The sequence below is a fragment of the Schistocerca piceifrons genome, chromosome X (assembly GCF_021461385.2).
Source record: "Schistocerca piceifrons isolate TAMUIC-IGC-003096 chromosome X, iqSchPice1.1, whole genome shotgun sequence".
NCBI classification, from domain to species: domain Eukaryota; kingdom Metazoa; phylum Arthropoda; class Insecta; order Orthoptera; family Acrididae; genus Schistocerca; species Schistocerca piceifrons.
In genome coordinates, this window is record NC_060149.1 from 810,171,953 (window position 1) to 810,198,793 (window position 26,841).

The following is a 26,841-nucleotide window of genomic DNA, read 5'->3' on the forward strand; positions in this document are numbered from 1 at the left end:
ATAGCCAGGGCAATTTTTTGTCCTATATATCACTGTGTTTGTCTTCAAAACAGCAAGTGTAGAATTTTCCACACTTGCCAGCATATACACTGTTCATCGAATAATTAAAAAATGGATGAATCATTGTCAGCAGTGTCTTACAACATTGACAATACTGCAATATAATTTCATGCACCCCACAGCCCTTCATCTGGAATTAACATCAATGATTTGTGTCAGTGACTTCTTTTAAATAAATTATTTATGTAACTCAATCCAAGCTGACCTCATGAGATTGACTATATTTCAAATTAGAACTCACCACAACAGAAGAATTAAAACAAGTTAGCATAAACTAAACCCAGGAACTATATTTCAGTAGACTGACACTAAAGCCATAAAAACAGTCAACGCACAAACAACTGTCACAAGTTCCATAATACATTAGAGAGGTTTGGAAAATGGCTCAGGGCAATGATACACAGAATGGTGTTCGGAAATTGGATACCATCATCTTTCCTCCCATTTGCGAAGGTATACTACTATTTTATTTCAGGGTCATCATCATCATCATAATCATTATCATTATTTATTAGTCCATATTCACTATATTTAATGACAGTTATATGAAATGAGCTTTATTTACAATTTTTTTCGAATTGTTTTGCAATTGCAAGTATATAAATATTTTTGATGTTTAAAAATGCAAATAGTTACTTACAAAAAGAATTTCTTTGTTTACTTACATGTATTTCTTGCTGTTAATACTTCATCATTAGGTTTTTTTCTGTTTTGTATACATCAGAAATTTATTCCCTTTACTCCAAACATCTAATTTTGCACTATTTTGTCAAGTGCCCAATTTCTAAGATTCCTGATGTATATCTTTGTCCACCACAATTTGCGTATAGAAGCTTAAGCAACGAAATTGACTTGTTTATGATCATGTATGCGTCTAATTGAAAATGGATGCAAACTTACAGGCCAGTAGTATAACAAATTTGGGTGAATGAGAAAACCATAAAAATCAAAGTATCTTACATTCAATCAATCTGCATCACTTAAAATTGGGACAGCAGAAATTTCATTTCCTGATTTTCCTGATTCGGAACAAAATAGGCTATAAAACGCAATTTTTGCACTTTTTTGTTGATTTCAATCTTAGCATTATTTAGAGTAAATAAATACTTAAATTGATATGCTGAAATTTGAGACATTTCACACTTTAAGAGGATGAGCACAAATAGTCATGTACATGCACATACATTAAAAACAAAAAATTTAAATAAGTTTAAAGATATATCATTTTTTGAAGTACAATAATGGTTTCAGATCACTTCTCATTTCTGATTATTCTCAAAGTGAGGATTTGATTGTTCTAAACATGTGGTTATTTCAAAGCAAATGATTGAACCAAAGGAGAATATTACAATTTAATGCTGTTAATCCAATTGTTTTGGTGTATGCAATACTAGTATTAGTGATAAGAAACTTGCTGTAATGTGCTGAGCCTACTGCTATGATTTCCATTGTATACAGTATAGTCACATTAAAACTTGAAACATGTACCATCATATGACACTTTAGTCTATGTGCATATATTTAAAAAATTTCAGACCAACAGCTAAATCTTTTCTGGATGTTAATACACAGTGTCATTTTACTCTAGTCCAGCAACACTCAAATTTTCAGCTAATATCATTGAATGGACATCTTCAAAAACCATTTTTATGTTGTTAGTATCTGTAGCTGTTGTAAAATGGTAGTAGAAACCTCTCTTCCTAATAACGTCCTCTATAGCTAATGAGACTCTATGGAAGACAACATATTCATGATGTGCAGGTGTTTTTTTGGTTGTAATTCCCTGAAAAAATAAAAACTCTTAAAATCCTACTTAGATAACATTTCAAACACTACAATACTTTGAAAATGTATTACCTAAATAATATAAATGAAAAAGATTAGATCATGTAAACATGCCTAAAAAGGTTGCTGACCAGTATTAAATATTACAATGGTTTCAGGGTAATACATAACAATTATGAAACTCGTGTCTAGATTACATACAGGGATTTCTTTGCCCAGACAAGAAGGAAAGTAGGTAGGTGGGAAGAGGATATACGCCACTTAAAAACATGCCATAAAACAAGAATACAGAATACACGTTTACAAAGAAAAAATGTGCTAGTGTATCTTCCACAGATATCAAGAGGAATGGTCTTAAGCATCAAACATTTAAGAAAACCTCCAAAAATCTGAGTGAAGAAGGCTAAGTGGGAATTAGAGTCCTGTAAAATAAGAGACTTAATTATTGTGTCATCTCACTGCCTGGAAGCAATATACTAACCCAAGTGAGACAAAATAAACATAGAGAAACAGAATGGAGTGCAACAGTTAAGATTCCAAAACCAATGCATTCTGCATGTGCTCTATCAGAAATTGTGTTGATAGGTCAGAGGTAAACAAGGGAGAAAAATGGCATAAAATGGCTTACTCTAGGGGAATACCCTATGGTTTGTTTGTGAAATGAATATTTCACTCAGTAGTGGAGTACTCACTGTAATGAAGTCTAATCATACATTATTAATACTGGCAAGCATTTTCGTTTGTAATTAGTCAAGACATGGTTAAAGTTTCACACCATTAGAGCCACTATTAGCTGAAATAAAAAATTGGTATGTAGTTTATTCTGGTCAACAAGAAACACTACATTTCAGAATATGTTTGAATACCCTATTAGATGCTTTACATGCATGATGATGTCTCAATGAACCATGTAGCATTACTAATAAGCCTCAGTGGCTATAATTATCAGGTATTCTTAACACAGGTCATCTGCTTAAAGAAGGATTGGGGATTAAACATATAATCTTCCTTCACTATTGTCTTGACATTCCATTCAACAATGACAATATATGGCAACATATTAGAGACACATTGATCTGAAGATCAGAGAATAACACTTTGATGCATGCCACTTTCTCGATATGATAATCATTTTCCAGCAGTAAGTTACTTGAATATTGTATGTGATGTTGGTCAAACTGTAATACTATTTTACAAAAACATCGAATTACATTCTATTAGTTTTATAAACACACTACAACACACTACAATCACAAAAACAAAGTAATAGGCTTTGTTGTCCCTAAAACAAAATATAATATGTTCGAAGTGGAGAATTTTCTTAAAAATATGGCAGCTTTTCAATATATTTAAGTAAAGTAATTAATTTCTGAACTCAGTTAAGTAGTAATGAAGTTAATAAGTAACATTATTTAAACAATTTACGTTTCACACACTGCATCACTTACGAGGAAAAGGTCTCTGATAAAAGATCTTGTCCGAAGGTACTCATCATCAGAACGGCCATCTGTTGGATAATTAAAATCATTGTCAAAATGTGTTAAGAACACACTGTTCGTCTTTTCATAATAATTAAAATACAACCTTACCTTCAAATAAAATGAAAATATCTTAAATAGCTCTGAAATGATATGAAGACAAGTAGACTTCTTTCAACTCTTAAATTTCAATTAGTGATTGAGTGATTGACCAGTGTTTTTTAATTTATAAAAAAGTCAATATGGGTTCCCAAAAAAGTTTTAATTTTATCTCCCTGTGATCTGGTGGTATTTGACCAGTTGCAGTCTTTTAAACCTGCTGTATGTACAAACGGAAGTAGTACATTATAACAATGATAACTAATTGTTGAAAGAACTTTGTATATTAGCTCACATTCTTGAAGAACTGAATGTAGTGATAACTTACCACATATTGATTATGTGTCATGCATAGCTACAAAATATGCCTATGTATATTAAAATACACCCTCTTGTAAAGATGTGTGGGGGACTCTGAACAATAATTTCGCTGGCAGAAGATGTATACGCGCTCTTCTGGAGCCATAGGTAGTACACACTGTGCTTTCATGTCGTACAGATGCTATGTATTGTACTAAGTGGAAATAAAAGATGTCTACAGAAAGCAACATGGTCGTAATAATTCACTATTGTATTGCCTGGACTGTGAAAATCCAACACAGATGTATTCCCTTAAATTACGACAACAATAAAAGTATTCCTGGTATTACACATAGCAAAATAAATTTGCGAACACAGCATAATTTATTGAAATGTACTGATGCAAGCTCTGTAAATTTTGATGTAGATTCAGACACAACAGGAAAGCTTTTTCACTACCAGAGTAGCTAAGAAACAGATGAGATAACCAAAATTACTATCTTACTGTTTTCTAATAGTTCATGTGTTCACAGACATGTAGCATTGTTGTTCAAAGAATTATAAAATTTTTTTCAATGGATTTTAATCACACTATCAAGGGGTAAAATCCAAAGGAAACAAAATGCTAGAATTTTTTCCCTTTTTCTTCTTCCTGATAATCTCCTTTACCACTTCTGTAGTATTACAGAAACCACTGGGCTGTAGTATGTTCTGTAGGTAAGTGCATAAAGTGCTGAATATGTACTGATGAATTTATAGCAGAAAAGGATAGTCATAATACACTGATCAACACTCATAAGGCATTTCCTGTGAGACGATTTTAAGAAATTTTACAATAGAAGCTTAATACCCAAGTCCTTCCTGTCCTTCTGGGAACAAGTAACAAAGCAGGAATAGCTATGATACACTAAAAACAGATATAAGATAATATCTATGATATGATCAACATATATAACAGCAAATTTACAACCAAGAATTCCTTGCCCCTTCTCAGTAGTCTCCTGTAAGAGTACTTCCACAATATTTCATATTGTGGCAGCATCAGTGACTTTTTAATTAATTGTATTTCCAGCCATCAAAATTCATTGCTCAACAAGAGAACAATACCTCTACTTTACAATAAATGACTTACCCATGCTGTTTGAAGGTGAAAATTTGGCTTGTGTTTCATGCTTAACAAAAAGCCTGCACATTGTGTACTGGATGTTTGGTTGTTTCTGAATCACACATATTGTAACAAAGATATGTATGTATTATATGATTATAATACCTACCATATTTCCAGTATTAAATTTATTGCAGTTTTGACTAAAAGAGAACATTTATTGTATCCAGTACTTGATTGGTTGTGGAACCAAAATATTTCACCTTTTTTTCAATAAGTTAGATAATCATTGCCATTGTGTAGTATCATTTGTTGGTACTGATGACTTATCTTGTGGTCACTTAGTTATTGTCTGTTTTTATCAAACTGTTCTCTACTGAAGGTGTTTTTCTAGATACGGTGAATATTCAGAATGAAATATGAACAAATAAAACCAATAAAGTGTAGCTGTGGATGTACTATTTTGTCCAGTTGCTAACAACAGTGCAGTACTTATGTTGGTGAATAAGAAATTCTCATTTTGATGTAACAAATTATGACATCTGACTGTAATTAAACATGAAGACACAATGTTCAAAGACATCACCAGCTAGGATGAATGCTAGAAACATATTATATTAAAGAGAATTTTTGTGAACTGAATGAAGATTTTCCTTATTTAAAGTAACAATAATGTTCTTATAACCGTTAATTTTTTTCTGCCATTATGTGAAATGACACATGGAAATCAGAGAAACAAGTGAGAGATGCAAGAAACACTGACAAGAAATCGAATCATCGATGAATAAAACTCGGTAGCAGCACTTAAAGAAAAAAGTAGATACAAATGGTAGAAATGATCAACCAACAATATATAAGAAAACTTGCAAAGAAATAAGTGAAAGAAAAAAAATGATAAACAACTGAATGTGTACCAGAGACCAATATAGAGGTATGGGTAGTAAAACAATGAAAGGAGAAATTAGTATAATTGAGGCCAGGTGAGTGGCAAGAGCCAAGCAAAAATTGTAGATGCAGTTTCTATCTGTTAAATTCTATATTCATCATACAGCAAGCATAAAGGTTACACTAATTTCTGTTATAGTTATGTACATTATTTTCTTTTTATTAAATACTTTTTCATCTTTTAATTACCACTTCCATATTGCACAAAACTATTAGCATAAATATCTTCAACAAGGTCATACTATAAAAAAATATCAACATCTAGTACAAATGTCAGGAAAGAAAAATTAAATATAATACAAGAAAAATAATTTTTAATGTGACAATAACATACTTCAATAATGCTTGGTTTGCTATGAATCATTTTTAAACTGCCTACCCAAAAGTTTTAAGTGATTTACCTTTAGGATTCATTATATAGCTGTCATATTCAGGGAAATTTTGTCTAATGCTCTTCCCCTGCTTTATCTTCTCCATTAGCACATCTTGCTTATTCAGAAACAGTATAATTCCTGATTCTTGCAGAAACCTGAAATCATAGGTTTTTAGACCATATTATCGGTAGTTAAATTTCAACATGAAATCGGAGATTTACTTTTTCATAAACCATGTAGCTCAGTTTTACATAACATACTTTTGTTATAGATCAGTTATGTTATATATATTATATTCATAATTTTCTTGGACCATTAATTCATTTTTAAACCCTTTGAAATGACATTGCACTTAATTTTTTTCTCAATAAGAGAAACAGTCTTCCTAAATAAATTAAAATGAATCAGCATTTTCCTCTGTTTTCTGAAACTGTAAGCAAATACGAGGGTCATCCTCAAAGTTAGTTCCGTTTCTATTTCTATCCGCGGCAGACCTATCATTGCAGTTCCGAGCATGCGCGGCAGTTACTCTGACTCAAGGTGAAGAAATGTACGCCATTTTCAGATCGCTGCTGCCGACGTGTACATTGTAGTGCTTCTTTGTAATGTCAGCAGTAATTGAAAATGCCACCACGTGTGAAATCAGATCTGTGATTCGTTTTCTAAATGCAAAGAAAGTTAAACTAGAGGAAATTCATCGGCAAATCTGCGAGGTTTACGGACCAAATGCTATGAGTGATTCGATGGTTGGAAGATGGGTCACACAGCTGAATGAAGGACGTGATCATGTGCACGATGAAGAACGAAGTGAACGCCCGTCTGTGGTTACTGATGAACTAGTTCACACAATTGAAGAGAAGATTAAGCACAACCGTAACTCTACACTAAGTGTCCTTGCTATGGAAGTTCTGTAAATCTCACGATCACTAATTCATGAAATTGTTACTGAAAAACCGAAATTTTGAAAACTTTGCTCATGTTGGGTACCCAAAATTCTTACTGAACAACACAAAAAACAACGGATGGGCAGTGCACTTCAGTTTTCGAGACGCTAAAATGAAGAAGACGATGGTTTTCTTTCTCAGATAGTCACGCAGGATGAAACTTGGGTATCGTACGACACCACTGAAACAAAACGGCAATCAATGGAATGGAGGCACACTTCATCCCCAACCAAGGTTAAGCTAAGCAAATCTTGAGACCTCAAAAAGTCATGTGCACCGTTCTTTGGAACAGAAAAGACATTTTGTTGATTGATTTCTTACCACAAGGCCAAACAATCAATGGGCATGGTTACTGCGAGACCATTAAAAAATTGCGCCGCGCAATACAGAATAAGCGCCGAGGATTACTGTCAAAAGGTGGTCTTTTTTCCACGATAATGCCCGACCTCACACGGCGAATGTGACCAAACAACTCTAACGGGAATTTCACTGGGCCGCGTTTGATCATCCTCCATACAGCCCGGACCTCGTTCCTAGCTACTTTCATCTCTTCTTACACCTAAAATCTAACCTTTGTGATCAAAATTCCAACGATGGCGACGAGCTGAAAGAACATGTTACCACATGGTTGAATACACATGCGGCAACCTTCTATGAAGAAGACATACAAAAATGTGCCACGCTATGACAAGTGCCTACAAAATTTCGGAAGCTATGTGGAAAAGTAGTTTAACAGCTGTAGATTTCTGTACAACAAATATTTATTTCTGTATCTGTACACGTTTGTTCTATATAACCAAACGGAACTTATTTTGTGGACGTCCCTTGTATATCAGTGTGACATAACTCGCAATCTTTGAAATATCCTTATTGCATGTAAAATATAAGTAAACCTTTGTATTTAATGGGTGAAACTTTTTTACATTATCAAATGACTTGGATTTCCACATACAGGTTATATCAAATGCTCTTTTTCAATTTTTTCTGATATATCTTCTAACCTATTAGTTTTGCTATTTACTGTTAATATATATTATAATTGAGCTACCGTGCTCCAATTTCCAATTAAAACATGCCTGAGAAGCCTCACAACAAATTATGGCATTATTTCATTAATTAATTATTTTTATTACCAATGAGTATAAGTGGTTTTCTTCTACTAGATTACTGAAACCTCTGAGCGATCTATAGGACCTAGAGTTCTGTGTGCCAACCATTTTCATGTTGTCTTAAAGTTCTCAATTTGCAATATCTGAAATAAGATAGAGTGTCGTACCTTGCTACATGTTTCAGACTTTCAACTTTAGCCAGCTCGGTAATATAAATTTAGTACATTTTATTATTCCATGTTTAAATAATGGCATTCTCTTTTTACACGAAGCAGTCTTTTTCTGAAATTACGAAAATTACTCCAGAAAATCAAAGTTTTTCCAAATATAAAAACATCGTCCAAGGCACAACATGGTCATGTATGTAGGAACAAATATTCAACTGAAATGTAAAAGTACTGCAGTCAAGAAAATCTTGTTACTATTGAATAGTCTATCTGTTACATTATTACTGTAATACACGCCAGCAAGCAGTAAGTGAAATAAAATTAAGCAGCAGTATTACAAAAAAACCAGGTGTAAGTCAAATAAATTTTGAAATTGAAGATAATTCTGTATCAAGGCACAAGATGACGCACAAACAGTTAAGTGTGGCTCCACTATCCCTACGTTGTATTAAGGGTTCTAAGAACATATAGTAATTTACTCTCCATAAAATTCTGTGCCTGAAGAATTAACAATGTATTCCACATAGCTTTCTTTATGTATAAAGCAGCGTGTGTATGTATGTATGTCCAATATCTCATCCAGAACCTCTGAATCGATTTCAACCAAACTTGGCACACAAACAGCACACTTGACGAGTATGAGAACTGCGGGGCTAGAATCTCCTAGCTCCCATAGGAATGTAGATTTGGGGAAAAAATATTTTTCAGTCCCTGATATGAAGGATGCCCTGTACGAGAGGCATGTTGAGTGGGAGTAGTATTGTCCTTCCTTGTCGACTTGCTTTGCAAGAAGGCAGCCTATATATCATGAGCAAGAAACTGTTTTACAACCACCAATATGTAGGCTGCCCTGGACGACAGCCGTGCTGTGGGAGTAGTACAGGCCTGCTTTATCGATTTTTTGCAAGGGCTATACATGCAGATGAGCATGGCTGAACAGAGATGGAGGAGAGGAGGAAATGAACAGGGGGAGAGATGGGAAGAGGAGGTAGACACAGAGAGAAGTGGGAGGAGAAGGGCAGAAGTATGAGGGGGAGGAGGAGATGGACTGAGAGAAAAAGGAGAGGAGTAGATGCACGGAGAGGGAAGAAGAAGATGGAGGGGAGGGGATGAGGCAGGCAGAGAAAGGGAGCAGAAGGAGATGATCAGAGAGAAGGTGAGGAAGAGATAGACAGAGAGGGGGGAGGAGGAGAGAGAGAGAGAAAGTGAGAGAACAAGATGGATAAAGAGAGGGTGTGGGGAGAGATGGATTTGTTGAGTAGGGCAGGGGGAGGGAGATACAAAGAGAAATGGGGGCAGCAGAAGATTGACAGAGAGAGAGGTGGGAGGAAGAGGGTGAAGGAGGAGGTGAGTAGATTAGAGGGGGAAGGAGAAGATAGTCAGAGAAAAGGGGATGGAGGAGATGGAAAGAGAGAGAGAGACTGTAGTACATGGACAGAGAGGGGAGAGAAGATGGAAGGAGAGACAGGGAGAGAGGAGGGGCTCGGTAGAGAGCCGGTGGGGAGGGGATGAACAAAGAGAGATGGGGAAGAAGCAGATGGATAGAGAGAGGGAGAGGAAGATACGTGTCTCATATACGTGTGTAACGCATTTGCTGGTAAAGTTGTGGGGAAAAGGCGCGCAATTATACAGCCTTTAACTATGCAGAACGCGAAGCAGAACGCGAAGTACTTAGAATTCTTGTGTGAAACACGATCTCATGTCTAACAACTACGAAAACTGTAAAAAATCGTGAAAACTGCTTATGAAGGTATCTACTGCACATTGTTTCATGTGATTCTGAAATCAGTCACTAGAATGAAGTACCGACCTAAAACCCTAATGTGTTCCTAGGTATCCTGCCAGTTACGTAACAATAGTCTCCACCACTAACTGTAATTTCGTTTATCTTGAAGGAAGGAAGTTTTCTGTTCATGTAAGGAGAGCTTTCTACGAACTATTTCATTTCCTATTTCTTTCTACTGAGAAGTCTTCGTATATTTAGATTCACTTCACACATAGGTTTAGCTGCGTTTTTCTCTTTCTATTTGATTTAAATTTAATCTTTTTACTAATATATCTGTTACCTAGATGAGTAATCCCTTTATAATTGCAGCTAACAGGGTTAACACTTCTCTGTGTAGCTGCAAAGCTCGCTATGGAGCATGAAACTCTTTCATTTCCATTGGAGCATTTTTTTTTTTTTTTAACCAATACAGCCTGTTGTCAGTGACAAAAGCTACCACCATTCCTAATCTGAGTCTGTATTAAAGATTGGGTTCAATACCAGCAAAAATCATTATTAGCCATAATGAAGTAGTAAGTCAGACACCCACTGTGTTAGTACCACATACAATGAGGTGACAAAAGTCACAGATACCTCCTAATATCGCGTCGTACCTCCTTTTTCCCGGCGTAGTGCATCAGCTCGAATCGCATGGACTCAACAAGTCCTGTAACGAAATTCGTATTGAGCCAACATTAAAGAAACGTGGGATCTCTGCAATAAACGGGGTTTGATTTTTTAATTAAATCAGTGTGAATGAGAAAGAAATACACACATCAAAAAAGTTTTGCATTACCCCAGTTCCCAGAACTGTATCACAGACACAGTCTCTTTGACTGTTCAGAGATGTCACTAAACCCGCCCAAAGATGTAAACAACGATGCATGAGCAACGCCTGTTACACGGGGGAGGGGGGGGGGGTCCAACAGCCGATCAGTTCAAGTCATTCCACCAGGAAGGAGGTACACGGCTCGTGTTGTCTGTAGTTCAACCATACCTAGACGGTCAATACCGTGGTTCAAACGCGTCCTCATTGTTACTTTGTGCCAGGAAGGGCTCTGAATAAGAGAAGTGTCCAGGTGTCTCGGAGTGAACCAAAGCGATGTTGTTCAGACATGGAAGAGATACAGAGAGACAGGAACTGTCGCTGACACGCCTCGCTCAGGCCGCTCAAGGGCTACTACTGCAGTGGATTATGGCTCGGAGGAACCTTGACAGCAACGCCACCATGTTGATAAACGCTTTTCGTGCAGCCACTGGTCATCGTTTTACGACTCAAACTGTGCGCAATAGGCTACATGATACGCAACTCCACTCCCGACGTCCAAGGCGAGGTCAACCTTCGTACCACGACACCATGCAGCGCGGTACGGACGGGCCCAATAACATCCCGAATGTATCGCTCACGATTGTCATCAGGTTCTCTTCACCGATGAGTGTCGCATATGCCTTCAACCAGACAATTGTCGGAAACGTGTTTGAAGGCAACCCCGTGAGGCTGAACGTCTTAGACATACTGTCCAGCGAGTGCAGCAAGGTGGAGGTTCCCTGCTGTTTTGGGATGGCATCATGTGGGGCCGACGTACGCCGTTGGTGGTCATGGAAGGCGCCGTAAAGGCTGTACGATTCGTGAATGCCATCCTCCGAGCGATAGTGCAACCATATCGGCAGCATATTGGCTAGGCATTCGTCTTCATGGATGACAATTCGCGTCCCCATCGTACGCATCTTGTGAATGACTGCCGTCAGGATAACTATATCGCTCCACTAGAGTGGCCAGCATGTTCTCCAGAGATGAACCCTATCCAACATGTATGGGATAGATTGAAAAGGGCTGTTTATGGACGGCGTGACCCACCAACCACTCGGAGGGATCTACGCCGAATCACCGTTGAGGAGAGGCACAATCTGGACCAACAGTGCCTTGAAGAACTTGTGGATAGTATGCCACGACGAATATAGGCATGCATCAATGCAAGAGGACGTGATACTGGGTATTAGAGGTACCGGTGTGAACAGCAATCTGGGCCACCACCTCTGTGTGGTTTTCATGAGCAATAAAAAGGGCGGATGTTTATGTTGATCTCTATTCCAATTTTCTGTACAGGTTCCGGAACTCTCGGAACCGAGGTGATGCAAAACTTTTTTTGATGTGTGCATATTCTATCGTTTGAAGATTAATAAGCTAAGTCAAGGAATATCGTCTTTTATTACAGAGAATCATTGTCGGCACTAGTTATTAATTTTGTGTGGAAGTTAATTACAGGCACATCATGGGCAGTAGACACACTATTTCATCATTTTTCCGAGCGTGTTCTCTTGTAAGTTGCCTCCCATGAAAATATCCTATTGTCTCAAATTAAATGAACTGTAGTATTACGAAAAAGAGGTAGGGAAACTTACAAGACACAAGCACACCCAACATTATTAACTGCACAGTTGCTGAAGGCAAGAATCTGGATGCTACTGATTAATTTGGACTGTAATCTGTTGCGTTGTTTGATTGAATTCCACACACAGTCGGAGTTGAAGTTCAGCTTCATAATCAATAGTATGTACACGGTGACAGTTAATTAACTATAAGAAGAAAACGTAAATTAGTTACAAACTACGGCGTGCACACACTTAATTCATCATGCAAACGTCACTACAGATGTTCGGATCCAGGTTATGACATGTTCGATATGCGTTTCATCTTTGGCGATAATGTGGCGCAGACGAAAAGCGAGATTCTGTATGACCCGCCGAAGTGTCGGAACATCGATTACCTCCTGAATGGCTGTTTTCAGCTCACCAATAGGTTTGAGGTTATTGCTGTACATCTTGTCTTTAATATAGCCTCGCAAAAAGGAGTCGCATGTCTTCAGATGCGGAGAATATGGCGGCCAATCGAGGCCCATGCCAGTGGCCTCTGGGTATCCCAGAGTAAGAATGGGGTCCCGTGTGCTCCTCCAGGACATCAAACACTCTCCTTCTTTGATGGGGTCGACCTCCGTCTTGCAGGAACCACATCTTGTCGAAATCAGGGTCACTTTGGATAATGGGGATGAAATCATCTTCCTAAACGTTCACGTACCGTTCGGTAGTCAACGTGCCATCAAGGAATATCATACACATTATTCCGTGACAGGACACTGCACACTACACAGTCACTCGTGGAGGGTGGAGAGACTTCTCGATCGCGAAATGCGGATTCTCAGTCCCCCAAATGCGCCAAGTTTGCTTATTTACGCACCCATCCGAATGAAAGTGGGCTTCTTCGCTAAACCAAAGCATACTAATTCCCGTCATACCCCGCGGCCAACCGTGCAGTTTGAATGTCCTAACGCAAACGGTTCAGAAGTTACGACGATTTTACTTCATAAGGTTCAATAATTGTCACCCTTTAAATCCCTAGACTATTCCATTCCAATAATGTACACAAAATACACTTTGACCAACGTACCATATGGAGAGTTTCAATAATTTGTCGTTTGGATAATTCTGTCTCCCGTGGCCCAAACGCCAGTGATCATCCCCTTTTGCAGTTGAAAGGATTAAAACATAATAAAATATAATTAATATTGATAACGTTCATTTGAAAACACTAGTGACGATAATGTGGATGGTGTGTCGATGTGGATAGCGATGTTAACGACGGAAATTTAGCGATGGTTACTTTCCAAAGCAGAAAGAACATAGAGACGAATGATCCCTTGGTGAGGTCATTAGAGCCAAAGCACAAGCTCTCATTGGAACAGGTGGGGACCGGTAAATGGCCGAGAACTACACAAGTGAATCATTCTGTCGTTCGTCCTAAGTCAGTTAATGAAACCACAGAAATCCTTGATGTCGATGAACGGATGGGGATTTGAAGTATCTCCCAAGGGTAAAAAAGAGCAATATTATACTTTAATTTAGCGTCGACCTCAGAATGCGAGACCAGTGCCCTCTTGATCACATCCCACAGTTTGCTCCCAGTTAAGGTGACATGGCACAACGGCGGGTGTGACAAACGATATAGTGATATCACTATATTTAGGGGGGGGGGGGAGTGAGATGGAGGTGTTGAATATTGAGAAGTGTTTATCCGAGGAGTAGGAGTGCACAGATAGAATTTTTAGTGCCTTGTATACCTACTTTCACAGAGCAATATGGCATATTCACATACCTTCATGAGCATGTAAGTTGTTTTATTTTCTGCCACTTGCAGCTTTTGCTCAACACCAGTTCTGTATCAGGCTGAGAGCTTCTTTACATTTATCTTCTATATGTGCTCTGTAATCCACTGAATCAACAATCAGCTTAGTGCTTCAATAACTTATTGACATGCTTCTAACAATGATTTTGCTTTTTGTAAACCAACATTTGCTGCTGCGAGTCACGATTTTCGCAGCATTTCATCAACCACTCCATAATGAATAAAATGATATATTTTCTGATATTTCAAGAAGAGGCATTATCACTATGACCCAAAATTTAGCCCTACAGTCGCACACGTGTAACCACTCATTTGTGATATTTCTTAAAGCTTGTGTCAGAGTGACCCATCTACCTTCCGAATTTTGTAGTAATATTGTAGATAGCTAAAAATACCTCATATCTCCCGTCTCCCTGAGGCTGGTGAAAAGGGGGTTAGGTTGCACCACAAGTAATGAAAAGCGAACTAAATGTCGATCATCACTGAAACGGCAGGGTGAGACGTCTTACTCTCGAGTAGTTCTAGCGCCACATGTATTCCATCCTCGATAGACCTTCCTTTCTGAATACATTATTGATTACTATTTAGTCCTGTCAGATCTCTATGTGTAAACAGTCGCGCGTAAAAAAAGCAGTTCTTTAACTTTTGCATTTCCTCCTTGCATCAGGAGATATATCGACTTTTACAAAATTGTTGAGGCTTTCGTGGCCACTTGTTGACAAACTGCCTGTTGGCTTCTGTCTCGGGTTCTTCGGCCGACGCTCATCTAATGATTTTTCTGACGTTTCGCCAGCACGAGTGGCTGGCATTGTCAAACCTTCACCCTCCATTGCCGGGGTGAACTGGAGCCGAGATCGCGGGCGCAGACTATATGTACCTGGCGCGCCAACGTCCGAGGGCTTCTCCGCGGTCATTTCCGGTGCGGTTCTCCTCTTGCTACCTGCGACGGTCGTTCGCTGCAGTACGGGAAGCCAGGATCCGTTTACCTTAAGGCTTTCCTCTTTCTTGTTCAAACTGTTCGCGTGTTTTTGTATTTTTACAGCTTCTCTGAACAAGCGCGTGTGATACTGCTTCTCTACAGCCAGAACTTCTGTGTCGGCGAATTTTATTACGTGGTCGGTCTCATTCAGTGCGTGCTCTGCCACGGCCGATTTCTCCACCTGCCCCAACCTGCAATGTCGCTTATGCTCTTTGATCCTGATGTTAATGGATCGTCCAGTCATTCCGACATAAACTTTTCCGCATGTGCATGGTATGCGGTATATTCCCGACATTGCAAGTGGGTCTCTTTTCTCCTTCGCCGATCTAAGACACTCTTTGATCTTCCTTGTCGGTTTGGAAATCGTCTTTACGCCATGTTTGTCCAATATACGGCCGATTCTGTCCGTCACTCTGGGAATGTATGGCAGAAAGGCCGTACCCGACATTTCTTTTTCTGGTTCCTTACCTCGCCGAGCGTTTGGCTCTGTTACACTTCTAATATCATCTGTGGAGTACCCATTGCTCCTCAGGACAGTTTCCAGGTGTTGCATTTCTCATTTGAGGTGTTGCGGCTCACATATTCGTCCTGCTCTCGTTACGAGCGTACTAATCATGCCTCTTTTCTGGCTCGGGTGGTGGTTTGTGCAGGTATCGGTCCGTGTGAGTCGGTTTTCGATACACGCTGTGTCCCAGGTTTTCGCCGTCCCTTGTGACCAGCACATCTAGAAATGGCAGTTTCTTGTCCTTTTCTACTTCCATGGTAAATGTTATGTTGGCATGGAGGCTGTTCAAGTGTCTTAGGAAGTCACCGTGTGGAGCCATGGTGAAGAACAGCTCGGTGACTTCCTAAGACACTTGAACAGCCAACATAACATTTACCATGGAAGTAGAAAAGGACAAGAAACTGCCATTTCTAGATGTGCTGGTCACAAGGGACGGCGAAAACCTGGGACACAGCGTGTATCGAAAACCGACTCACACGGACCGATACCTGCACAAACCACCACCCGAGCCAGAAAAGAGGCATGATTAGTACGCTCGTAACGAGAGCAGGACGAATATGTGAGCCGCAACACCTCAAATGAGAAATGCAACACCTGGAAACTGTCCTGAGGAGCAATGGGTACTCCACAGATGATATTAGAAGTGTAACAGAGCCAAACGCTCGGCGAGGTAAGGAACCAGAAAAAGAAATGTCGGGTACGGCCTTTCTGCCATACATTCCCAGAGTGACGGACAGAATCGGCCGTATATTGGACAAACATGGCGTAAAGACGATTTCCAAACCGACAAGGAAGATCAAAGAGTGTCTTAGATCGGCGAAGGAGAAAAGAGACCCACTTGCAATGTCGGGAATATACCGCATACCATGCACATGCGGAAAAGTTTATGTCGGAATGACTGGACGATCCATTAACATCAGGATCAAAGAGCATAAGCGACATTGCAGGTTGGGGCAGGTGGAGAAATCGGCCGTGGCAGAGCACGCACTGAATGAGACCGACCACGTAATAAAATTCGCCGACACAGAAGTTCTGGCTGTAGAGAAGCAGTATCACACGCGCTTGTTCAGAGAAGCTGTAAAAATACAAAAACACGCGAACAGTTTGAACAAGAAAGAGGAAAGCCTTAAGGTAAACGGATCCTGGCTTCCCGTACTGCAGCGAACGACCGTCGCAGGTAGCAAGAGGAGAACCGCACCGGAAATGACCGCGGAGAAGCCCTCGGACGTTGGCGCGCCAGGTACATATAGTCTGCGCCCGCGAGCTCGGCTCCAGTTCACCACCGGCAATGGAGGGTGAAGGTTTGACAATGCCAGCCACTCGTGCTGGCGAAACGTCAGAAAAATCATTAGATGAACGTCGGCCGAAGAACCCGAGACAGAAGCCGATAGACAGTTTGTCGATATCGACTTTTGTCCTTGAGTAATGATCTCAGTATATATATTAAGCCGGACATTTAGATTTTGTATTCGATAAACAAAACCTGCATGTCGGGATTAATCCGAATACAAATGCCTCTTGAGTTTAAACCACCACTATCTCTGTTTCAGGCTTTGAGCTGCGCGCAAGAGTGATAAGCTCTGTTTTTCCGAACTGATAAACTGTATAGTGGGAAAGCAAGAATTTATTTTTTGGTATTAGTTTAAAGGAGTAGAACTGAACTTTAAGACAGCCGTAGCAAAAGAATTTGAGTGAATGGTATTTCATGTGGGCGATACATGTCGGGATTTCATGGTTCATTTCCTGTCTTCAGAGACAGATGGCAAATGACATGTTACATATCTAGACCGGCTTTACCCATGTTCTTTGTCGCCTCTTTCAAGAGATATAGGGAAGATTTTCAGTCGAAAAACAAAGAGGAATTCAAGGGCTGCACAGTCATGATGCAGCATCTAGGTACTTTGCTATATAGTGCGTGATTTCCTTCTACAAATTATTCAAAGAAATACAGCGCAAACTGTATTTGTTCCTTAATCATATAGAATGTTCCCAAGAGCGCAAGTCAGTATTCCGGCAAGCAACAGAAATCGTGGCCGTCTTCCGAGCAGTGCGTATAGGATCAATCCACTGTTTTGAATGTTGTTTCACTAATGGCCTTCCACGTCTCATCCATAGTAACAAATCAGTGCACAAAATCAGTAACACTCTATTCGAAACGGTCTCGACATTACTGCGACCTGTTTTTGCATTTCATTTTTGCCGTATTCAACAAATGCGAAACCTATTTTGCACAAAACTTTTTCATAGATAATTTTACATCTAAAATGTATCACGCTCATTTTTCTTATACGCCTATGGCGTCTACTGTTTCATGAACCAGGAAACACCCGTTATACAATACTATAGTGTATTTTCTCGATGTTTTCATCTGAGGATGCAGTTTCGGCTCATGGATCACGCGGCTCCTTTCAACAGAAGTACTTCAAGTTTTGAATCCATCCATCCTCATTTAACTCTTGAAAAAAGAGCACAGAAATTTTGGAAACCCTTAGTAACTCTGGTTAGTTACCGCTGGCTATGAACAATCATGAACAAAGAATTTTATGACGGCATGGTGTTCCAGTTTATCCATTTCAACGAAGTACGCGCAACACCATTAATTTAAAAATTTCGTATGAACTATTCCACTTATATCACTGAACTTTCACTGAATTCCTGCACAGGATATAAAAACGTAACAAAACACAAAATTTGGATGATATCATTCATATCATCTGTGTGCCAGACCAAGAGTTTTTCATCCTATTGTCATATACTCTGTAGGTAAACAATTTAATCAATGATAACGCGTATAAGTAAAAATCGAAACATTTGTGCCTAAATATCAACCGAGATGGTTACGTACCTGCTGTACCACATGTTCTCGAACAGAATCAAAGCTTCCTTCAGCCGATTAGTAGATGTCTGCTCACGCAAAGTTTGATCAAAGTCACTACATGCGACAAGGAACAGTACTGATCGAATACCGTCGAAAACCTGCAAACCAATGGCAAGATTAGGCTTATAACAGAGCACACAGAGGCATTCAAACAGTTGTTCTTCCCGCACTCCATTCGCGAACAGAAAGGGAAAGAAACTCGTACAGTGGGGTGTACTCACTGCTGTGCACATCACAGTTGTTTGCATAGTTTGGATCTGGACCTCAAATACATTTATTTAACTTTTAATAAAGGAAATGCTTATGCTGTATGAGTTTGTGATAAATACGAATACTTTGTGTACAAAACCGTCTAGATTGCTATTAAACCGTTCCTTATTTCTAACGCCGTTTCGGCTACTGTCATCGTCAGATACCGGCAGCTAAGATTATAGGAACATAAAGAGCGACGGGCTGCAAAAGTTCTATCTAGACGGTTTTATACAAAAAAAAAAATCAGTTAATCTAAATAAACACGTGTTATTCGTTTGTCTTATTGAATACTAAGGTGAAAAGAACAAAACGCTGAAGAATAAACAACGCAAATATTTGGATTATTCCCAGATACATAAACAATACGTTATAAGGAATTTCTTTGTAAAGTTTATACCTTACTGGTCATTAAAATTGCTACACCACGAAGGTGACGTGCTACAGACGCGAAATTTAACCGGCAGGAAGAAGATGCTGTGATATGCAAATGATTAGCTTTTCAGAGCATTCACACAAAGTGGTGACACCTACAACGTGCTAACATGAAGAAAGTTTCAAACCGATTTCTCATACACAAACAGCAGTTGATCGGCGTTGCCTGGTGAAACGTTGTTGTGATGCCTCGTGTATGGAGGAAATATGCGTACCATTACGTTTCCGACTTTAATAAATGTCGAATTGTAGCCTATCACGATTGCGGTTGATCGTACCGCGACATTGCTGCTCGCGTTGGTCGAGATACAATGACTGTTAGCAGAATATGGAATCCGTGGGTTCAGGAGGGTAATACGGAACGCCGTGCTGGATCCCAACGGCCTCGTATCACTAGCAGTCGAGATGACAGGCATCTTATCCACATGTCTGTAACAGATCGTGCAGCCACGTCTCGATCCCTGAGTCAACAGATGGGGACGTTTTCAAGACAACCATGTACACGAACAGTTCGACGACGTATGCAGCAGCATGGACTATCAGCTCGGAGACCATGGCTGCGTTACCCTTGACGCTGCATCACAGACAGGAGCGCCTGCGATGGTGTACTCAAGGACGAACCTGGGTGCACGAAAGGTAAAACGTCATTTTTTCGGATGAATCCAGGTTCTGTTTACAGCATCATGATGGTCACATCCGTGTTTGGCGACATCGCGGTGAACGCACATTGGAAGCGTGTATTCGTCTCCGCCATCCTGGCGTATCACCCGGCGTGATGTTATGGGGTGCCATTGGTTACACGTCTCGGCCACCTCTTGTTCGCATTGACGGAACTTTGAACAGTGGACGTTACATTTCAGATGTGTTACGACCCGTTGATCTACCCTTCATTCGATCCCTGCGAAACCCTACATTTCAGCAGAATAATGCACGACCGCATGTTGCAGTTCCTGTACGGGCCTTTCTAGATACAGAAAATGTTCTACTGTTGCCCTGACCAGCACATTCTCCAGATCACTCACCAATTGGAAACGTCTGGTCAATGGTGGCCGAGCAACTGGCTCGTCACAATACGCCCGTTACTACTCTTGATGAACTATGGTAACGTGTTGAAGCTGCGTGGGCAGCTGTACCTGTACACGCCATCCAAGCTCTGTTTGACTCAATTCCCAGGCGTATGAAGGCCGTTATTACGGCCAGAGGTGGTTGTTCTGGGTACTGATTTCTCAGGATCTATGCACCCAAATTGCGTGAAAATGTAATCACATATCAGCTCTAGTATAATATATTTGTCCAATGATTACCCGTTTATCATCTGCATTTCTTCTTGGTGTAGCAATTTTAATGGCCAGTAGTGTGCATGTGCTGACGGTTTATTTCCGAACCTAAGACAATTCACAGACAACCCTTGTTAGAACAATAATAATGCTGTTCAGTAACTGGAGTCTGCCATAACCAGAAAATGACGAGGAGCATCTGCTCGGAATAATTTAAGAACGACCCACCCCCTTGGGAACGGCAGAGTCCATCTGACTCATCTGAAGAGTTCGAACGAGGAGTAAGATATCTCTTTTATTGTTTGTCAGTTTATAACCCTTACTAAATTTAGCTATTTTCCTGATTTACCTTGCGATTTTAATCATTAATCTAATTTAAACTAGTTGTTTCTGGGACCGAAAGCCGTTTTTAATAACAAGTATGTTAATGAGTTTTAATTTTTAGTTAGAGGATTTTATACGAGAATTAAAACTGAAAAAGTAGACACACTACGCAGAATTTTACCACTGTGTTAAAAGTGTTAGCAATGTCACCAACGACAAGCAACACCCGGCAAAATAGGGTATTTCGGCCTTTTATAAGCCTCGTGCCCTTAACCGGCATCAACCGTCACTCGTGCAGCAGTACGACCCATCGGCCGCGTCAGTTTCTGCTACGACTTCCTAGCGGTTGTGTCTGCACACGATGTTATCATTTCTTCATCACGGCCGAGATAGCCATTTTTCTGGGTACTATCAGGAATTAAACACTTGTAAGTCGCTAACAAACAATATTTACTGGATTCTTATGATCCAGTTTCGTGTTCTTCCTCTTATCCACCCTATTTTTCAGGTCCACATTAGTATGTCCCTCAGTGGTGACCGATAAGTATCTAAGATTACTAATGGATATTTCAACATTCATTGCATTTGATGTTGCCAGGAATGTGCCTTACAGAATGTTGGGAAATCGTAATCGTTTAATGGCTTACTGTAATCTAGCTAAGTTTTTAACCTCCTCATTAGTAGGCGTTACTAGTTCTTTGACTTACAGGCCCATAATTCGTACGTTTGTTGTTGTAGATTTTTCCTGAAGATGGCCGGTTCTAGGCGCTCACTCCGGATCCGCGCGACTGCTACGGTCGCAGGTTCGAATCCTGCCTCGGGCATGGATGTGTGTGATGTCCTTAGGTTAGTTAGGTTTAAGTAGTTCTAACTTCTAGGGGACTAATGACCTCAGAAGTTAAGTCCCATAGTGCTCAGAGCCATTTGAACCATTTTTCCTGAAGATGCGATTCACTATCGCGTAACCGGTTGTACCTTGATTCCACTATAAACGAGAATTAGCATCTACAAGCGGACTTTACGAGTTTTTAGAAGATTTTACTATAATTTTTTTAAAATACATTTTTTTCTAAATTGGATTATCGGAGGAGATGCTGAAGATTGAACCAAGATCTGTGATAATTACAGATTTGAGAAAGGAAGCTGACGAGCTCAATAGAAACGGAGCTCAACCCTGGATAGGACAAGGTTGTGGACAGAAAGCGATGGCCGAGCGCTTCTAGGCTGCTCAGTCCGAAACCGCGCTGCTGCTACGGTCGCAGACTCGAATCCTGCCTCGGGCATGGATGTGTGTGATATCCGTAGGTTAGTTAGGTTTAAGTAGTTCTAAGTCTAAGGAACTGATGACCTCAGATGTTAAGTCCCATAGTGCTCAGAGCCATTTCAATAATAAAATAAATATTGTGCCTTTCTCACTTGTTCGTGATTTTCTACCCATGTCCCATTACTAATCCATTACATATGGAAACATTTCTATACGTGTTTCTTGCATTCACAGCACCAGATTTGCTCCTAGTGGCCAAAACTAGAACTAATTTTTTTCCAACGTAAATCGGTTCCGCATTAACACATTAGAACCAAGTTTCACTACGATACGGTAATTACAGGCAACGCTGGACCGCTGTGAGTAATTGCACTTTAATTATAACTAATCAGTATGAATCCACGAAACGGTCCTTTCGTAACGTCATCAGGCCGCTGCCTAGGACCGCGGAGTCGCGCCGACGTATGCTGTTTTTTTTTTTTTGGGGGGGGGGGGGGAGGAGACCAGACAGCGATGTCTTCGGTCTCATCGGATCGGATTAGGGAAGGATGGGGAAGGAAGTCGGCCGTGCCCTTTGAAGGGAACCATCCCGGCATTTACATGGAGCGATTTAGGAAAATCACGGAAAACCTAAATCAGGATGGCCAGACGCGGGATTGAACCGTCGCCCTCCCGAATGTGCGTCCAGTGTGCCGACGTATGCCTTGAGCTTGTGGAGGGTGTGTAGATAACACAGACCGATATGGATTTTTTTCCTTTTTCTGTACTTTATTTTTCCTTTTTCTGTACTTTATTTTCCTTTTTTCTGCCTTATTTTTGTGATACATTGAAACGGTTAGTTCAGGATATTTCTTTGTATAATTATGTTTCTGTTTACGAAAGGTAGTTTTTAGGAATGTGATTGCCATTTTCCTTTATTCAGGCGTATGTTTTCACGTTTATTGACATGCCGTTTGAATTCATTTTCAACGAACAGAATAATATGAAGCTGTTGCTCCTATAAAACTGTGAATCGATATAATCAGAATCCTTGAGAATATTACATGTAGCGAGATGTATGAGAGGTGTAGAAACATATGGATAGGTCGACAGGGGAGAGCACCAACAAAGACTCTTGAGCGAGAATAACTGAGTAGAAGAGACTGTCGTGTCGCGCGTTTACAGTTACGGTAAGCATTGTGTTCGTGGCCGGTGAAAATTATTAGCGTTTTAACAACGCTACATTTATGATTCCGCTGTATACCGCTGTTAAAGAACTAGTGACTTGACGTGTCAAATTGATGGTTACCCGGAACTGCGTTTTGAATCACTAAGCATAAAACTTTGATGTGCAGAGCGGTAAGCCGTGTGGACGTCGTCAAGATACTGTTTTCGATCGTAGGCAGCAATGATATCTGTGAAATCAAGCAGAAACTATAGTAACTCATTTTCTTATCGTATATTGATACAAATAACTCTAACTGTGAATGTGCGATGTGCTGACAGCCGCGTGATTGAAATGATTACGTAGACAATTGTACACGACACTGATTGTTCAGTATCAACCGCGGACTAGTGTTTGACAGAATAAATACGTTGATTTACTTTCGTAGAGCAGACGGATATACTATGGAAAGTGCCACGCCGCGATCGAATAGTAAACCATAGATCTAAATATTGTGGTTAAGCTGCGTACCGAACATTATGACAGAGCGATGTGGCGCATTGGTTAGCAAACTGGACTCTCATTCTGGAGGACTACGTTTCAAACCCGTCTCCGGCCATCCACATTTAGAATTTCCGTGATTTCCCTAAATCGCTTCAGGCAAATGCCAGGTTGGTTCCTTTGGAAGGCCACGGCCGACTTCCTTCCCCAGGCTTCCCTAAACCGATGGGAACGATGGCCTAACTGTTTGGTCTCCTCCTCCAGACCAAACAAACAAACAAAATTTATGACGTCAGGTTACGTCACGCGCTAATGGAAAGAAGCGTGAGCAGGCCTATGTGGCAGAGCGGTTCTAGGCGCTTCAGTCTGGAACCGCATGACCACTACGGTCGCATGTTCTAATCCTCCCTCGGGCATGGTTGTGTGTGATGTCTTTAGGTTAGTTAGGTTTAAGTAGTTCTAAGTTCTAGGGGACTGATGACCTCAGATGTTAAGTCCCATAGTGCTCAGAGCCATTTGAACCAAAAGAAGCGTGTCTTATGCTCTTGGTTGCATGCAGATACGCAAACTGGAATTAATTCTGCAAACGTCGAGTGTTTCTGTTAAATTCGCAACAGGTGCCCACGAACAAGGAGCTCATCATGACAATGACAATTATGGGCTTACGTTCAAGGATCATGGCCTAACGTCGCGGGAGTCGACGACTTGCCTAGTGCGTCAGCTAGGTGGAGATACCGGAGATAGGAGATACCGCGAACAACATTGTTCTAATTAGTGATGCGAAAATACTTTATATGCAAACAACAGTAACTTTTCTTGGTCATTTATTTTACTTAATCGTAAATTGTCATATCGTAATGCTATTCTTCTTTGTTTTCGATAACATTCAGAACAATAATTAAAATTGGTTTTCCTTCATTGAACAATTTCTTTCCATAATCATAATAATTTTGCAAGCTCACAAACCTGGTTCAAGTGGCTCTAAGCACTATGGGACTGAACATCTGAGGTCATCAGTCCCCTACACTTAGAACTACTTAAACATAAGGACATCACACACACCCATGCCCGAGGCAGGTTTCGAACCTGCGACCGTAGCAGCAGCGCGGTTCCGGCCTGAAGCACCTAGAATCGCTCGGCCACAGTGGCCGGCCTCATAAACTTATAACACAGTTCTTATAATTGCAAACGGTTGCTATTAATGCTAATTAAGTAAAAGTTAGAGTTTTATTCCTTTCCATTTGCTTTTAATTGCCAATGTTTCTTTATTTGTGTAGTTTGCAAGTGTTTATTCGCAATCGCATGTTTCATTGTTTTGCATTTAATCTCATGTGGAGTATTGCGCTGTACCAATGAAGTACGCACGCCGTGTATCATCTGCCATTACATTAGAAGATACTAGCACGCCCCGAGTTATTCAGTTTGTTTAGGAGAATATCTTATCAGTGGTTACGTGTTCTGTGAAGAGGTGTAGACGTCCAACGCCCTGTCGTCCACTCATGATTTCCCCTGCCCAACCACTTTCGATAGATTCTCACGACAGTAGATCGCGAACAGCCGTCCAGTTTCGCTACTTGCCAAGCCCAGGGCCATAAAAATCCGTCCTTTGTCGAAGTCACTTATCTCAGTGAATTTTCCCATTTGTACCCCGTATCATCGCTAGAACGATTCTCCATTAGTGCACCCAACACCATCAGCTACATTGTCTCGTTGTGGGCAGTGGTCATAATTGTTTAAGTCATCAGTGTATGTCTTGATATTCGTGAGACTTTAAAACTTTTGGAACCATATAACACTTGTAAATTCAGTATCGTTTTATGGCCAACGATAGACCTTTAAATTATCAATACGGCTCGCACTTTTACAGATGATGATTCTTATGTTATATCAAGAGAACGTGAGAGACATTGCAAACGGCTTATCTGTTTATGAACAAGTAGCAATACAAAATAATTATTACAATATATTTACCTGTATCCATTTTTTTCTTGCCCCTCGCTGTCCGCCGACGTCAAACATCCAAAATGTCTGAGATCCCCCACCATACCTTTTCGGAATTTTCAGGGAGAATTCTATTTTCTGGATCTCCGTAGTCGTTTTACGGCTGCGAAGAATATCCTGAAACAAATCTGTTAGTTGAAAGTCGAAGGGAAAACGTCTGTCATCTTACGATAAATGACAAATAACCTTTCATTTTTGTCTCCATCAGATTTTAATATAAATAAAAATTTGAGGATTTCTGTAGTTTTCGTTAATTTTTTTACAGTAAATAAAAAAACTGTAACCTATTTATCTCAAAACTCAGGAATCATATTTATTTCTCTAGCTCGAGTAAAAAGTGACACGTTACCACGAATGTTAAAAAGAAAACAGATCTGTTGAATTTTCCCTCGAACCCGAAAGAAAAAAAGGAAGAAACTTTAGGGTTTAACTTTAAGTCAATGACGAAGTCATTAAAGACGAGATGGAAGCTCAGATCGGGCAATGATTGAGAAGTAAATCGCCCGTATTCTTTTCAAAGGAAGGTGCTTTCAACGATTTAGGAAAACCACGAAAATAATTTATCTGCATCATCGAATGGGTGTTAGAACTTGGCGTTTGACGAATTCGAATCCAGTGATTTGACCGTTGCTTCACCTAGATCAGCCATGAATCGAAAGAGGAACGCTGGGTGCATCGCAGCTACATTTCTCGACCGTCACACTCCCTCCAGCCAACATGCCAGAGACATTACATGGAGAGATCCCGCGACCCGCACAGCGCAGCAGAGGAGAGATACAGTGAGCAGATCATCCCCTGCCTAGGGATCAGTGTATCCATCTTGACTACTCAACATTCCTATTGTTCGTCTGGCTTCAAAACTATTCGAAAATTATAACTGAATGAAATGAATTGACATGAAATGAATGGATTGATGAGGATGAAATCAGTGAAGATACAATAGCCTGGCATCGTATCAGTACAAACCGTTCAC

The 26,841-nt window shown here is 40.1% G+C and overlaps 1 protein-coding gene across 1 annotated transcript in view; it reads right to left on the reverse strand.

Annotated features, from left to right (window-relative positions):
* Nucleotides 1-1,639: 1,639 nt before the first annotated feature.
* LOC124722721 (guanine nucleotide-binding protein G(f) subunit alpha-like) overlaps nucleotides 1,640-26,841 on the reverse strand; it is a 54,805-nt gene continuing 29,603 nt past the window's right edge. The window contains exons 6-10 of the mRNA XM_047247862.1: nucleotides 25,839-25,985; nucleotides 18,641-18,771; nucleotides 6,174-6,301; nucleotides 3,294-3,352; nucleotides 1,640-1,843 (exon numbers count right to left, since the gene is read on the reverse strand). Coding sequence (XP_047103818.1) covers nucleotides 1,640-1,843; nucleotides 3,294-3,352; nucleotides 6,174-6,301; nucleotides 18,641-18,771; nucleotides 25,839-25,985 — 669 coding nt within the window. The remainder of the gene's footprint in view (nucleotides 1,844-3,293; nucleotides 3,353-6,173; nucleotides 6,302-18,640; nucleotides 18,772-25,838; nucleotides 25,986-26,841) is intronic.